This window comes from Sebastes fasciatus, chromosome 23 (assembly GCF_043250625.1).
Source record: "Sebastes fasciatus isolate fSebFas1 chromosome 23, fSebFas1.pri, whole genome shotgun sequence".
NCBI classification, from domain to species: Eukaryota; Metazoa; Chordata; class Actinopteri; order Perciformes; family Sebastidae; genus Sebastes; species Sebastes fasciatus.
This window is the reverse complement of record NC_133817.1, coordinates 21,243,166-21,260,533: the sequence shown is the minus strand read 5'-3', so window position 1 is coordinate 21,260,533 and position 17,368 is coordinate 21,243,166. Positions and strand designations below refer to the sequence as shown.

Below are 17,368 nucleotides of genomic sequence, written 5' to 3'. Positions count from 1 at the left end.
CATTTAGAATGTTTACGTTTAAATCCATGTAAAGGGTCTAAATATTGTATATTCGTGACATCACAAATGGGCAGAAATCCAGACAGCTTGTATCAAATGCAGAGTTTCTGAATACAGGCTGTGTGTATTTCTTTGTATATTGAGCGTTTCGATACTTTCACAGTATTTAAAAAAAGGACTTAAGCCTGCTTTATAATAAAAAAACATGAAAACCTCACTTTTTTATAATATGGGACTTTAAATTTTGTGTTTGCCAAACAACAAAAAGAACATTGTCTAATAATAATATGCTCTCTGAATTCCAGTTTAGTGCTTTTGTTTGACCAAACTTTACCCCTCCAATGAATCGCCACCTTAACGTGGTTGAGGGGTTTGTGCGCCCCAGTGACCGTGGGAGCTGTGTTGTCGGGAGCATTAGCTCCTGGTTGGGTCTCCCAAGGTAAAGTGGTCCCAGGGGAGGGGCCAGACCAAGAGTGATTCACGCCGGGGGGTTGTGGGGATACTCCCCAGCCCGAGTGTTGGAGTTCTCCCCGGGAGGGTCGCCTCTCTGCGGCTGTGAGTCTCTCAGAGGAAGTCTCTGACTGTTTGTTCTTATGCACCAAACAGCAGCTCAGAGTACCCGACCTTCATGGAGCCTCTGGGTGGCGTCCTGGAAAGGGCGCCAACTGGGGACTCTATGGTTCTACTGGGGGACTTCAACTTCTGCTCACATGGGCGACTCGCTCAGCTTTAGACTGGTAAGTTTAAATATCTGGAATCATTAGGACTGTCAGTCTTACTACTGTTCATTACAAAACAAATAGTTCCATTGGCATCCAAGAGTACAAATGATAGTGAGCCTTGTGCTTGGTGTTACGATGTAAGAGGTTCCTGACCACAAACCGTGTGAGAACCCCTGTTTTAATGGACATTTTTTGTACGTAGAAAGTGAAACAAGACAAATGTAACTGCAACATTTTATTTGTTCCAACACACACACATTAAAACTCTGTGACGACGATCTCAGCTCGAGATCATCCCTCAAATTTTAAGTGACACAATGCACAAGAATGGCACCAATGACGTACAAGTTTGACTGGACACACACTAAGCAAGAGAAAGAATTGTAGAAGAGTGTACAGTGCTGAGCTTTCGGACATTGTCTGCAGGTTTTTCTGTCAGTTATTATCTTGTAAATCTTTTTTTTTGACAGTCGTACCAAAGTGCGTTTTCTCCGTCCGCAGACGAGTTCTCCAAACAGCCGAGTCTCCGGACGTCCGGCAGCCGAACCGTCGTCGTGATGAGAGAACTTCTGGCTCAGGTAATGATTCACATATACAACTTTTAAAAAACAAACCTCTAAAGCAACATTTCCACGAGAATTACTTTGTAATGACGAGTAGAAACATAATAGTTAAGCAGTAGTAGTATGTACAGTACATCTGATATCTAATAGTGAAATGTAACCTCTCGCAGACCGAGTGGCGACCGAACCAAAGGTCAAGACTTCAGGTGTTTGAACCACAAGGCCACAATGACGAATCATTTTACAAGTCAACACTGAAGTGTCCAACGGCCTTTTTACACACATTCATTGATTTATTCCATTTTTTTTTACAAATTGGATACAAGGTGTGGTCAAAATAACACAAATGGCAGCTTTTCTTTTGGTCAGATGCTCGTATTTGAGGTGCTATATCAATATTTATCAATATTTTAGACATTTTAATAACTATGGAGTTGTACAAAAATTTGCAATCATAAAACATTTGCCGGGTGCTAAACATTATTTACTAATTTGTAGGCGTTGTATCATATTTTGATATTAACCAAAATTTGGATTTATAACATCGCTTTTGAAGTTTCTTATGTATGTTATGTTGCTTACTTTTTATACCGTTTTATTCAGACAAAATACGTGTGAAGCTGTTTGTTAAGACAAGATTAAACACGGATGTATTTGAGAAGTTTTGTTAATTTTAACTAAACTTAATGAAGTCCTTTTAATAAAACTGTTAGTATTTAAGGTGCTTTATCATTATCTAAAATGTTTAATAACTTTAGGGAGTTGTACAAACATTTGTGATCATTAACAATTTGGGGGGCATTAAACATTATTTTGGTATTCGTGATTTCTTCAAAACATTTTTTACAAATTGAATTATTTGGTTGTAATTACCGTTGTGATGAAAGTTTAGTTTAGTAACTAATTTAATGTTGCTTATTTTTTATATTGTTTTATTCAGGCAAAATACTTGTGAAGCTGTTTGTTAAAACGAGATTAAACACTGATGTATTTGAGACGTTTTGTTAATTTTAACTAAACTTAATGAAGTCCTTTTAATAAAACTAAACCTAGGTTATTAAAAATATTTAAACTCAACAATTTGTTTTGTAGGGAACTATTAATATGTATTTATACTTACTTTACTGAGTATGAACAAAATGATGCACAAAAAAACATTTCTTCAAACAACTCTCATTGCTTGTTATTTAGAAAGTTGGGATAAATGTTGGTGTGATATGGAATTGGGTATTTTACTGGCACATTTTTAAACAATTCCCTCCCATTGACAGCACTGTAAACTGGAATAATACCGATTGTTGGCAGTAAATTTAAATGTATGTATAAACAGTTAAAAATCAGGCGTAATCTCGTATTTGACCTTTAATGTGACCTCTATGTGAGGACCAAAAAGAAAAGCTGTTCAACTCTGCTCTTATTTTGGCGACACCCTGTACATCCTGAATGGAGTGTAAAACTTTGGGTTGAATGAAGGTCGACCACTCATCTGCTCAGTAGACATTCTCTACAGTCAACGAGGAAGTGAGAAATGTGGAGTTTTCTTTTGCCCTTCAAGTCAAATGTTCAGTAGAAAGATGGAAAATGAGTAAATCAGTTGATCTGATAACGGACACACTGATGCTTCAGAAAATGGCTTGATAACTATTTTCTGTACAGTATTCATGTGTTTAAGACAGATACTCAGTCGGCCCCAAATGCAAAGTTTCATTGTTCATTTTATAAAGTCTTTAATGTTAACACTCACTGATTTGTTAAAACGCCCAAAAGATTTACAAATTCCAAAATATCTCTCGTGCATTTTGGTTGTATTATCCCCAAACCAACCCAAATAGAAGTACTCCAAATATTGGGGTTACTTTTAAAATTTTTACGGAATACCAAATCTGGCATTTACAACATAACCTTTGACTGTGCTGAACCACGTTTATGGATAATAACACATTTTGGCAGCACTACCAAATACTTTGGTATATTACACCAAATTTTATTGTTTAAAACAAATTGTAAGAGAACAATACCAAATTGTTCTATTGTAAACAAAATTAGTGATATCTAATTTTGGGATTGAAACAAGAAAATGTAGGTGTGCAATACCAATTTTGAGGATTATAACCTTTTTTATGGGAGTATACATGATTTAGCCTTTAATACAAGAATCTTCAGGGTGTTTGGTAGCACAACCTAATATTTTGGTACATTACACCAAATTTTATTGATTAAAACAAATGGTAAGAGTACGATACCAAATCGTTTTATTGTAAAAAAATAAATAAATGATATCTAATTTTGGGATTAAAACAAATGAAATGTAGAAGTTCAATACGAAATTTGGGGCTTATAACTTTTTGGGGCCAAATTTGGGGATTGTAACCATTTTTATGGTAGCATACATGATTTAGCGTTTAATACAGGAATCTTCAGGATGCAATACCAAAATTTCCCATTATAAAAGAAATATCATAAATGTGTTTACGTCAAACATTATGTATTGATATTTGTGGCCAATGTACAAAATTTTGTATCAAAACAAATTTAGGGGGCACATTACAATATCTCTGTATTTTCGGGTGCTTTAACAAATTTAGTGATTAACACAAAAATTGTATTAAATTTGATGAAATTTGGGGTTTATATCGTGAGCCTTTTGAGGGCTCTGTACCACATATTTTGTTGGAGCACACAACATTTGAGGATTAATACAAGAATCCAAATAATATAAAACCAAAGTTTAGTATGTGGGTTGCTCTCTCTCTCCTAAATGTTGGGGCGTTATAACAAAAGCAGATATCTGTTGAAGTTAACATTTTATGAGTGTTTTAAATTTATACTTCCTAGAACCACAGTGTATACTAGGTTACGTCTTGGGGCAAAAGTTTCAGATTTATTGTCATGAATTATAGTTAACAGTTTTTAAATGTTGGTAATTTGATGGATGAAAGATACTCAAATCGTGCCTGGGGCCGGCCTGCAGATATGACGGTTTGCTGAGCAGATATGTTTCTGTCATTTCCCAAATTCAGCAACAGAAAGGGAAACTTGATATCAGGTGTTGATATAATTTGTTAGTGGTTTTGGCAGTTCGACTGTCTGAATAATCTTCAGTTACTGTCAGATATGATCCGCTTGTTTCCAGCCGATGCGATCCTGAACCTCGGAGGGTCAAAGCAGCAGCAGGACGTCTTCCCTTCTTCTGTCAGCATTCCAGGCAGCTCCGAGGCCTCAGTGCAAATACGAACTACAGCTCTACAACCACAGTCTCTAAACTGGCCTCCGACACGCCCGACAGCGACGGGACGGCAGCATGAGGCGCTGGAGTTTCCACAGAAAGGCGTTCGTTCCCTTCAACTGGTTTTGTGCCCTTTAGTTCTTGTGCAGACCCAGCAAACATTCAGACGTTTAATGGTTCATTCCACGGACGGAATAAAAAGTTCGGACGCGGTCGAGCAGCATTTCGTGAAATTGGTACCAAAGTAAGACTTTCCGAAGCTGAACTCTGGAACGTTCAGCTCGTTCAGACAAAAATGTTCTAATTTTTTAGGTGACGAATATATTTTTTATCGAAGTTTGACGGTGTTAACGTCTTCGACCAAGACCGAAACATTACGTTCGTAAAGCTTCCTCAAGCATGTTTTTAGTGTTTAATTAAAAAAAACCTGCAGCTAACCAATCAATTAAAAATCAGCTTCAACGTGACGAATTTTTGTGCTCATTTTCCAGAACGTCCCTCTCCGTCGAATGCTTGCTGGGTTCTTCCAGTGAATACTATCTGTGCAGCAGTCCTGGCAGTTAGTTAGCATGTTAGAGCAGTTGGTGTTTTTAATAATCAACATGTTCTAGTCCGTGTTCGGTGTGTTTGGCAGTGAGTAACGTTCAAATCTACTGCCTTCGACTCCTACGTTGCAAAAAGCCAGGAAAGCTGCACGCTGCGAGAAGGTGAACACTATCAACGATGCAAAAGACTAAAACTAGCGAATGATAAATTAGGTTGGAAGCGGAGGAAGAGGCCAGTGTGCTTGCTGGTTTTTCAGCTACTCCTGAGATTAAAAAAGAAATCAAATGAAAAACTGCTGACTCAGTTACACCGACTCGTCGCCTCGCGTCGTCTCAACGAGGACGGACACAGTGTAGACATCCAATCACGGGACGGAGCTGGTTAACCTCCGACTCCTCCCACCCTACGTTGACGTGAGTCAGTCCAGTTCAGAGGGCAGGGTTGTGGTTCAACATGTTGGTCAGTCAGTGAAGGCTCCTTAAGGCAAAACTCCATCCCATGCTTTAACACCAATTCAAACCAAAAACTGGATTCTTTTTTTGTTTTGTCGAGATGTTCTGCTGTGTTGTTTTTTGATACTGATGATGAAGCGGATCTTCTTCTGCAGAGAATGGATGCCTGAAGCACAGGAGGTTGGGTGTGTTCGCAGCCTGCAACACAAGGACACGTCATTTTAGTCACATCAGCATCTGTAAAGCTGTTTTTATTCAAACTGGTTTAAAAAGAAACATCTGTATTTAGTTTAATATCTGTGTTTATTTGTTGCTCTGCAAGTTTCATAGAGATCATCAGCATAATTTCAGCCAATCAGAACCCAGGAGGTATCCCGCCACCTCACAATATTCTGGAATTAAAGGTATGTTTGTAGAGTTTTTGCTATACTATGACATTTTTTAATTTTTTTAACAAACTATACTATGACATTTTTTTTTTCGACATACTATGCTGACTTTTTCTTTATTTTTTTGGCATACTATGACTTTTATTTATTTATTTTTCGACATACTATACTGACTTTTTTTTTGACATACCATATGATTTTTTTTTCTTTTTTTTCCGCCATACTATACCATGACTTATGTTTTTTACTTTTTCCGACATACTATACTATGACATTTTTTTTCGCCATATTATATTGACTTTTTTTCAACATGCTATACTATGACTTATAGTATACGTGTAAAAAAAAGTCATAGTATAGTATGTTGAAAAAACTAAAAAAAAAAAAAAATCATAGAATAGCATTTCAAAAAAGGTCCTAAAAAATGAGGGTGTGACTCACGTCTTTTGGAGCCTCCATCATTATGTCTTGCTGGCATTTTCGTAGATGACATCAGAGGTGATGGACTGCTGCTTCTTCTTCTGCCACATCAACAGGACGCACTGATGGATGAACACGTACTGCTCCTGCACACAAAACACACTCCGACCTGTGAGGTCAACGCTCCACCAATCAGAGACACCCTTTCAGGTCTGCGTTGTTCAGTCCGGTTCAATCAGACTCTGGTTAGTTTTCCCCTCTTGCTTTGATTTATTTGGGCAGATCTGAACAACGAGTTTCCGCAGCCAGGTGTGCTTTGCATTATGGGATGCGACTGAGCAACACCTGGACTCCATTCTTTATATTTGGGGATTTTCTTTTTTCGTTTACTTTACAACTCGTCTCTTCACAAACTACAGGTTTGAAAACGCCCTGAATGTTTGTTAGAAACAGTAATAAACTAAACTAGCGTGTTCTTTCTCTTCTGTTAACAGACAGGAAGTGACCTCACCTCAGTCTGGACCATACACAGACGGTGGGAACGCATCTCGGACACCATCCCCAGGATATCTGCAAACTCGTGTTCTCTGATGTGCTGCATCAGACGATCCAGAGCGATGAAGGTCCCCGTCCGGCCGACTCCAGCACTGAACCACAGACACATTAAAACCTCTGCTGTTATGATCATAACCACAGGAGTCACGATGACATAATGGATATTACATCACCCGTCTAATAGCATGTTTATGTGACTGTCAGGATGTTGAGAGGAGAAACTATGTGGTGAAAAACTGCTGACTCACAACCAACAAATTAGTTTTAGTCCAACTAACATGATCTTATCTTTAGAGTTTTTCACAATCTGATAGAAACTGGAATAATAAAGATACTTTGAGTCAGATAAACTTAGTTTGACTTGTTTAACCTAAAACTTTTGATCTTTTATGGATATGTCACACATGCAAAATAACTGATGTCATCAATCCTTAAAGGTTTAGTTTTTTTGATGTTCTGTTTTTCAGTGACGGAGCTCACAACGTCCCAAAAGATGATCTTTTAAACATGAACTCTGACTTTAGAATATCAAGATAATATTGCTTCTGTTGGGGACTTTTGGAGCTCCGTAGGACCCGCTACAGAATCCTGACCTGCAGTGGACGATGACGGGGTCTTTGGTCCTGTTGGCCTGCTGACGGACGATGTGGACGAACTGCAGGATGCTTTCGATGGCGTTGACCGTGGGGACGCCGTGATCTGGCCACGAGGTGTAGTTCAGGTGGAGGACGTCCTGACTCTCATCAGCCTGCAGGGGGACACAACGAGACCCTCAGATCGGAGACATGTATGAACCTGCAGCTTTGGCCCCACGCTGGGCCCTGACCCCACGCTGGGCCCCGACCCTGAGGTTGAGAAACTCACATATCCCAGTCTGAACTTCCTGATGGTCCACTCTGGAGACTCGGTTTCAGACAGCATCTCCAAACTGATCTCTCCGTACATCACCGGTTCATCTGTGAATGGCCAGTAGTGATCACACTTCACCTGGAAACACATGAAATATAGTCAATAAATCATCATTATATAATATATCATATAAAACACAACATCTGACATATTATCAGCTGATAAAATAGTCTGTCTGACGAGTGATCAAAAAGTCCTGCATGTAATCTAGTTAAAGTATTCAACTGTTGTAAAATTATATATTCTATCATTAGATTATTATTACTCAGGCATTAATGTAAAAGCAAAAGTGACACCTTCACAACATTATTTACATTATTACTAATACATTAAATATGTGAAAAATATGCCAGAAAGTCTTTAGTAAAATATGTGGGAAAAAATTGTAAAATGTCAAACAATATGTGAAAAATATCCCAAAATGCTTGAAAATTGTTAGTAAAATATGTGAAAAATGGCAGAATATAAAAAAAAATTCTGAAAATTATTGGTAAAATATGTGAATAAATATCCATAAAATGTCTTAAAATTATTAGTAAAATATGTGAAAAAAGTTGTGAAAAATGTCCAAACATGTGAAAAATGTCTGAAAATTATGTGGAAAATATGGGAAGAAATTGTGAAAAATCTTGAGAAAATATGTGAAAAATATAAAAGAAAATATGTCTGAAGATTATTAGTAAAATATCTGAAGTGAAAAGTGTTATTGTGAATAATTACAATAATTAAACAGAAAAGCAGCAAATCTTCACATTTAAATGAAAGAAAAATGACTTCAACCATCAAAATAGTTTCACATTCATTTGAAACTGTCAATCATTAATGTATGTTTTATGTGCAGAAATCTTGATCTGTAAAGTAACTAAAGCTGTCAGATAAATGTAGTGAAGTAGAAGCAGAAAGTAGCACGAACAGAAAAGACTACCTCAAAGTACCTCAGCTGTGTACTTGAGTACAGTAGTTTTTGCAGAAATGAAACTCACCCTGCGTCGCTCGTTGCACTGAGTCAGCATGACGATGATCGGACATTTCTCCTGCAGAACCATCTTCCAGAAATCATTACGAGTTTCAGGCAGCGGCCCCTGAGTGGCGATGTACTCTTTAGTGTTTTTATATCCCTGAAGATCACAGAAACACGTACTGTCACATAAAGTACACAAATAACATCCAGCAATAAAACACAAGAAATCAATTCAGAGACAGCTGATGAGAAAATAAAGACTATTTACTGGAACTAAGTATTTCTTCTCTTATTCAACACTGAGGAAACTGAAAGGAAGGAAGTACAATTTAGAGCTACTTCTGAGTATTTCCATTTCCTGCTTCTACTCCACTACATCTCAGAGGTACATATAGTACTTTTTACTCCATTATATTTATCTGACAGCTTTAGTTACTTTACAAATTCTGATTTATACTTAAAACATTTGATCAGTTTATTAAATATAAATTGTTACTATAGATGAAACTATAATTATACAATTTAGTATAAATAATTGATGTGTACTGTGTAATCTTCCAATAATATATACTGTACATGACAAATGTTATGGAGGACAGAACCTGCCAAAATAAAAGAAAATAATTAATAAATTAATGACTTCATAAATATATAAATATGCCATTAAAAGTAGCAAAAATATAAAAAAAATAATGTTAAAACAAATATTAAAAATAAATGTAGCCATTAATTAATTGATCAAATGTGATATAAATTGATATTTATTTTATTTATTTTTATGAATTTGTATTTATTTATTTATTTTATTCAAATCAAAATAAATGCAAAAAATAATTAATTTATGCAAAAATTCATAAAAATTAATACATGAATAAATAAAAGTAAGAAATTAAACAGTAGAGTAAATAAATAAGGGAAATAATACAAAGGTAAATAAATAAAAATTAAAACATCTATCAATCAATTTGTCACATTTTATCAATTAATCAATGACTATTTATTTTTAATATTATTTTTGCTACTTTTTTTATTTATCAATTCATTTATTCATTTCTTAATAAATGATTAAATAAATCACATTAATTCAAAGTAGGAACCAATAATCCTGTTTTTACTAAATTAATACTAAAATATGATTTCAATGTCACTAGACAGCTGGATCTGGAAAACAAAATACTTCTGGTATTACGGTGATTTTTTCTGTGATTTTTAGGACCATTTTATGTTTTAGTTAAGTTTAATTTTCCTTCTTTCTTTGTTGTGTTTGTGGAACATATTTCTTCCGTTTCTACCATCAAAGAAGAGATTTCAATCTTGAGATTAACTTAATAAACATCAAATAAAAATAAAAACTTTCTGTAGGAAATAATAAACACTGACGGAGCTGCACTTGATTTGTCTCTTTAACTGTTATTTTTATACGCAGGAGAAGTAATAAAGTGACTCACGGGTATGTAGTTGGCGTTGATGTAGTCGGAACCTTCATCGTTGTGCATCGAGATCAACTTCACCCGACTGAAGTCGTCTGGAGGGAAAAGATTTAAAGAGACGTCGGTTCATCAGTTCAACAGGAAACATCACGTTTTATTATATTTACAATATATTGACGTGATGCAGCAACGTGACATTTTCTGTTGTTGTGAATATTCATCGACTTTAGACTCTTTTAGTCCGACATTAATATTTATTTTAATATGAACGTAGTTCTTCAGTTCTTAGTTTGAGACACTTTATGAGTTCGTCCTCATCCCCCATGATGCTTTGCGGTCGGCGACTCACAGGGGAGGATGTTGGTGTATCTGTTCTTGGGCCTGTTGACGGGCAGGTCTGCTGCATCATGGGAAAGATCCAGACCGACGCTCTTCAGCTCCTAAAGACACATCGACGTGTGAAACATCTTCACCAAGAGAAACTTTACTGCAGCAGAACTCAGTAGAAGTAAACTCTGTGTACTTGTACCTCAAACTGCAGAGAGAACTTGTAGGCCGAGTCTTTGCTCATGTCTTTGAAGTATGCGTCGAAGTCGTCCAGCTGCACAGGACTGAAATAATACAATAATAATAATAATAATAATAATAATACATCAATGTGGCAGAAAATACAAAAAAATCACACTTATACCATCAACAGGATGATGTTTTGTTTTTAACCACACAAATATCTAACAAATGTCCACTTAAACACACACAGAGGATCAAAATATTACAGTCACATTTACATGAATTTGACTGAAAATGATTATAGATACACATATATATGAAAATAAATACATTAGGGCTGTCAAAGTTAACGCGTTAATAACGCAAATTTGTTTTAACGCCACTAATTTCAGTAACACTTTTAACGAAACTTGTGATTTTTAGGTTGTAGGTCAGTTTTAAAGCTTTTCCCCTGAAACATCTGAAAGACCGACTTCAGATCCCCTTTTATTAACCCTCTGCAGTAGAAATGGTTCTTGTGTCATAAATTTAAAAAATATAAAAATCAGACATGTTTTTTATGACTGTCAAGGTTAACGCGATAATAACGTGTTAATGCTAATTCATTTTAACGTCACTTGGGATTTTTAGGTTGTAGTTTTAAAGGTAGAGTGAAGAAGAAAAAAGCGAAAATAAAATATTGAAACATTTTTTTTTTTTTTAAATGTACAAAAAACATTTAAAAAATGCCCGAAAGTTATTAGTAAAATATGTGAAAAAAAAATTAAAAATGTCCAAAAAATGTGAAAAATATCTAAAGAATTTCCAAGAAATGTGAAAAATATTTATAAAAAAATGTGCAAAAATTATTAGTAAAATATGTGAAAAGAATTGTAGAAAATGTCTTTAAAAAAATGCCTACAAATTATTAGCGTGAAATTATTATGTGAAATCTATTTGAAAAATGTCCAAAACAATGTGAATAATATCCCAAAAATGTCTGAAAATCAATAGCAATTTAGAATAGAATACATTTTTTTTGAAAAATGTCAGAAAAATATGTGTATTAAATATTTGATAAATTTACATTTACAAAGGTACATTTTGAATAGATAAAAAAATGTGTGATTAATCGCGATTAACTATGGACAATTTTGTAATTAAATGCAATTAAATATTTTAATCGATTGACATCCCTTATATATATATATATATATATATACATACATATGACACAAATGACATATGAAGAGAACTCTCCAGAGCCCGACACATCTGTGTGCTGCTGCTGTTGAATTAATAACAGGAAAAAAGTAAGAAATGTACGAACACACTGAAGGATTTCTAGAGACTTCATATAAAGACACTTTAACCTTCTGATGAAAACCAACGTGGTTTCAGTTTTATTGTGTATTAATCTATTCGTCTGTCCATATTCCCCCTCTCTTTCTCTGTCTGTCTCTCTGTCTGTCTCTCTCTGTTTCTGTGTCTCTCTCTGTCTCTCTCTGAATGTTAAATATTCTGTTGGTTCAGTTTCTCTTTAATCTGCAGGATTAAACCGTTCTCTGATGTTCTCGGTTTCTGGCTGAAGGCTGTTTTTAGTGCGATGGCAGCAAACACACAAATACACAACATAAATACATACATAAATAAATAAATAAATAAATAAATAAATAAATAAATAAAGCACAGGATGAAGAAGCCCACAGACTGACAGAAAGCCACATGGAGCCATTTAGTCTTGTTACCTTGTTAGCTTCCGTTTCTTTAAAGCTGTCTTGCTCCTATAAAATACAAACATGTAAAGTTCCTCATGATGAGCTGACAACCATCAGTCATATTAAATTATATGAAATAATACTGTATAATACGCATCCAGCAGGGTTGGACTGATGTGGGTTTAAAGCCTTTATTGATGGTCATATATTGTAATGATCTTTATTGTCATTATACCTGAGTATAATGACATTTAATAATAATAAATAAAAACAGTAATAGCAGCAAAAAGATAGAACTAGTTAACTTAAATTTACACATTTACAAATGTACAAAGATATATGTTAATAAATAGATGTTAAAAAATCTTTGGTTAAATAATTCTTGTTAAAAATTAATATATTTAGATTGAATTTGCTGATTGCCATCTGTTCTGTTATTCAAAATGTTTAAATATGACGGTTAAATTCAGAATTCCCCAAATACTCAGTGTGTTTTCCGAAAGAAAAAAATGTGAATATTTGTGTGTAAAAGCCCTTTATTCAGTGTATTTGTACACTCATGGGGCATTAAAGGGTAGAATATTATTATTTTTCAGGGTTTATTTGAATGATAATGAAATGTATGGAAGTCAAGGTCTGCCAATATTAAAATGAAATCACTTAATCAAATTAAAATGTCAGTTTCCGTTTATGTATTACAAAATAAAAAACATACATTCTATTTAATTATAAATCATCAAAATTTTAAATCTAAATTGTAAACTGGATTTTGCATGTGAATTTGATTTATGTCCCAATTCTAGCTCGTTTCCAATGAAAGAGAAGACGTAAAAGGCATTTTTTATGATCAATTTTTCATTATAGTTGAATATTTCACAAATATGTAATTAGTATTTATTATTAATAATCGAGACAGGATATTTAGATTCTATCCTCATTCAAATGTCCAGTTTTTCTATTTAATTTTCAGGTTTAAGTTGCACCACTGATTTTATGTAAACATTATGCTTAGGAGTTCATCGTAAATTATAGTAATAATTGTGCATTTTCAAACATAAAATTGTAAATTAATTTAAAATTGTAGTTTTGTGCAAATATGATTTCATTTGATTATTGGCAGCTGAAAACTTCCATAAAAGGCCAGTATGAAACCATCATCAGTCGAACCCTCGGAAACAGAGCTACTAATCAGAGTAATAACGTCATGCTCAGTGATTTGTTTAATGCAGAAACCTCCACCTCAACAACATGCAAACGTTTTTTACATTTACAGTCATTTATTTTTTACACTTCATGCTTCTGTATTTGCATTCTGGTCTTTTAAAGATTCACTCTCTGATCGTGTTAAAGCTCTCCGAATCCCAAAATGTCCTCTCAGCTCAGAGCTGATAGAATATTTCTAGATTTGGAGGGTTTCTGTCGTCAGCGAGTGTATCTTTAACCAGCAACATGCACGATAACGTCTACGTCTAACAGAACATACGGGAGATAAAAGCTACACTAAAAGCAGCTATACAATACTGAAAGTAAGTGAAAACAGGAAGAGGAAGACAGACGGCATGCAGACACCAAACATGGAGCAAAGCTGTAGTTAGCACCGACAGTTAGCATCATGCTACATCCACCATGTTAGTGTGACTTTGAGAGTTCAACCACAGACACAGCATTGCAAGACAAAGTTCAACATGTCAGAAAAATCATCTGCTGACTTCCTGTTTCCCCGTCAATCAAACTGGACTTTAAAGCTTTGTTTGTTTATTTCAAAATGCAGTTTTCAAGTGTTAAAGTAGAAGTCTGGTGATATTCTCGATTTTATTCTTGTCAACAAATCCCATGTGCAGATTCAAACCAACAAACTGACAAGTATTATGTGTACAAAGCCAGATATATCTTATTCATCTGTGCCATGGAGCTCTATTGTCCAAAAACTCAATTAAAGCAAAATTAAAAACAACAAAATACTCAGAGAAAATGTTATAAACACAAGGAGGATAATTTATGTAAATTAAGAACAACAAGGGGCCCTAAAATTGATCCTTGTGGAACACCAGATTTCATGTTAAGAGAAGCGGAGTTAATTTCTTGGTAGTTGATGTATGGTGAGTAACTCCCAACAAAAGTATATGAACTTAAATACTTTAGTTTTTTATTTAAGACTAAATGAAATTAGTTTGAGTTTCTGAACATTGATTTTATTAAATCATTTGGAGTAATGTCACATTAACTCGGCTCTTCTCTAAATCTGGTGTTCCACAAGGCTCCACTTTAGGGCCATTGTTATTTATTGACATAAATGAACTATATAATGCTCGTAAATTTACTTAGAATAATCTATTTGCAGACAACACTGATATATATTATTATTAAAGGTTTATAAACTAGATTCTTGTGGAGCGCCACATTTAATGAATACTTTAACAAACGCAAGATAAAAGAAGAAACCTCTTCTGTAACTGATACAACTTTTGCATTTTCTGAGCTATACGCTAAATATAAATATGTTTCTAAAATGGTAAATTATTAAGTAATATGAACATAATTTAGACAGATATTTAGCATGTATTTCATTTTGCCAATTCTCCTTGTGTTTTTTACTATTTTAATGAGATCATATTAATAAGCACCATTGATTTAGGCCCAAATAAAATGAAACAACTTTCCTTAATAACGAGTAAAATCAAATGGCAGTGATGTTATTAAGGTTTCTGTGAGAAAAGATTATTCTAGTGTCATCTGCAAATAAAATAATAGATACCAGTTTATGTATTTAATTAAGAACAGCAAGGTGCCAAAACTTGTTCCATGTGGAACACCAGATTTAATGTTTAGAGGAGCCGAGTTAATTCAATGACAGGTGACAAATTGACCATAACGAAAGATGGAGAACAATAACAAAAGGCATCATAAGCCAGATGTAATGCAGCAGTATATCACAGTCAAACACGTCAAGACTGTCAGCAGCAAATACCCGGAAGTAGAAGGTCGGGGTAAATGGATGGCTCAACAAAACCATGGACTCTAGCATGGAAGACTGCGGTTAACATTCGGTTTCCTCCCAACAGTCATCATGTGTTTCTTTTAACTATGATGACAAACATTACTTGACCTTAACCAAGTAGTTAACCAACCGTCCTGGTTGCCAAACCAAGTCCAAAGCAGTCCTCTATCTTGCAAAACATGAAACAACTTCCCCACCTCTTGGACAGAGCAACTAACAGCCATTTCCCTAAACTTTTATATGGGAATCGTCCTGTGGGAAGCATGTAAATAGAGAAAAGAACAGGACCCAGAATCGAGCCTTGAGGTACACCACATTGGTAAACAGTGTTGGTTGTGGTCTTTTCATGCGATTTGTTTAAAATAGTAAAATGATTTGGGTCAAACACAATCGTCTCTTTTATAAGAGAGAAAATTACAAGATATCAGACACCATTTTCCTAAAAATCAGTATTTGTGGGCAACGAGACGACAAGTATCACTAGCGTTGAAAACTGTGTATCATCTGCATAAATATGAAATCTTTATTTTTATTTACTAATTAAGGGGAAGCATTTAAATAAAGAAAAGAACAGGACCCAGAATCGAGCCTTGAGGTACACCGCATCGGTAAACATAGTGTTGGTTTTTGTTTTTTTCATGGGATTTGTTGACAACAGGTAAAACACAGAATATCACCAGACTTATTCTTGAGTTCTGGATGCAGAGATGATCTGGTTGCTCCACACTGAGGTCACTTAGGTTCAAATGGAGAGTAAAACAGTGTCTCTGATCAATACCGTGGGCTGTGGCTCTGCTACGACATGCCCCTGACGTGAAGTGTTCTTGGCCAGCAAGTGCTTACTTACCAAGGATTAATATAAAAAGCCAAAAGATAGTCAGTCCAAAGGCAGGATGGCAGTAGGGTAAGGAAGGCAAAGAGGCTTCTTCGCCTGAAGGGGGTTCAAATAAAAAATAAAATAAAAACACACACGAGTAAAAACAAAGGAAAAGAGACACCAGGGGGCGATAGGTTGGGGACAGAACATGGTGCTCCATTAGTAAAGAGGCACAGAGAGCGTCGAGAGCTTCACATTAGTGCTGAACACAGAGTTAATGCATCATGCAGCCGTTCAGAAAGTGTCCCGTTGTCTCTCTGGAGGACAACAGGAGTCTGTTTGCTGCAGGACGTCAATGGCCGCTCTGTCTGTCTCATTTAACAACCTCCAGCCTGAGTCTGTGACATCACTGCGTCCTCCCGGCCCGGCCCACAATGTAACACTCTGCCAGGACCCTCATCGTGTATAAACAGTCCACATTTTGTCACTCGGTGGTGACGTCACGTGACGGCCACCTTAATGAACCTGATGATGACTTTGTGTTGCTCGGGTCATGACCCCACTGATGCAGATACATCTCAGAGTTCATCTCTGGACTGGTTTTGAGTGGAAATGTTAAAACGACGGACTTATCGAACCTCTAGCCTGTTTTGGTACAGACTGAAATGTGTCTGTAGAATCCAACAGGGCTCTAAAATAACTGTTTACACCATCCTCCCAGAACCGTCCTGAAATGAATATGGACCGTCCCGAATTTAAAATTTTTGTTTTTCTACATTATCATTAGTTTATCATTCAACGTGACCTTTGACGTTAAATCAAACATCAAAAGTGGTTTATTTTTGTTCATAAATTTATAATTTATCCAAAACTTATTTTTTATTTAAAAAAATAATTTTATTGTTTTTTATTTTATAATTTATTTTATCATTTGTTTTAATTTTGATTTTAACAATGCAGCTAAGTTATATCAAAATATTTTCTGTTTGTAAACAATAGCATTTGGTAAAAAAAACAAGATTTTGCATTTAGATTGGATTCTAGCTTGATTCGCCCCTGCTAGCTAGAACCGGCCCTGCTAGCTAGAACCGGCCCTGCTAGCTATAAACCGGCCCTGGTAGCTGGAACCGGCCCTGGTAGCTGGAACCGGCTCTGCTAGCTGGAACCTGCCCT

At 35.3% G+C, this 17,368-nt stretch overlaps 1 protein-coding gene across 5 annotated transcripts in view; it reads right to left on the bottom strand.

Annotated features, from left to right (window-relative positions):
* Positions 1-944: 944 nt before the first annotated feature.
* The window catches only part of ptpro (protein tyrosine phosphatase receptor type O), a 54,734-nt gene continuing 38,310 nt past the window's right edge, over positions 945-17,368 (bottom strand). For 2 of the 5 annotated variants that reach the window (XM_074625959.1, XM_074625961.1), the window contains exons 17-27: positions 16,226-16,309; positions 12,411-12,446; positions 10,703-10,784; positions 10,523-10,613; positions 10,192-10,268; positions 8,766-8,900; positions 7,738-7,860; positions 7,467-7,621; positions 6,830-6,965; positions 6,340-6,464; positions 945-5,707 (exon numbers count right to left, since the gene is read on the bottom strand). In XM_074625959.1, the coding sequence (XP_074482060.1) occupies positions 6,360-6,464; positions 6,830-6,965; positions 7,467-7,621; positions 7,738-7,860; positions 8,766-8,900; positions 10,192-10,268; positions 10,523-10,613; positions 10,703-10,784; positions 12,411-12,446; positions 16,226-16,309 (1,024 nt within the window). In that variant the 3' untranslated portion in view covers positions 945-5,707; positions 6,340-6,359. The remainder of the gene's footprint in view (positions 5,708-6,339; positions 6,465-6,829; positions 6,966-7,466; positions 7,622-7,737; positions 7,861-8,765; positions 8,901-10,191; positions 10,269-10,522; positions 10,614-10,702; positions 10,785-12,410; positions 12,447-16,225; positions 16,310-17,368) is intronic. The other 3 variants (XM_074625960.1, XM_074625962.1, XM_074625963.1) reach the window with 3 other exon arrangements.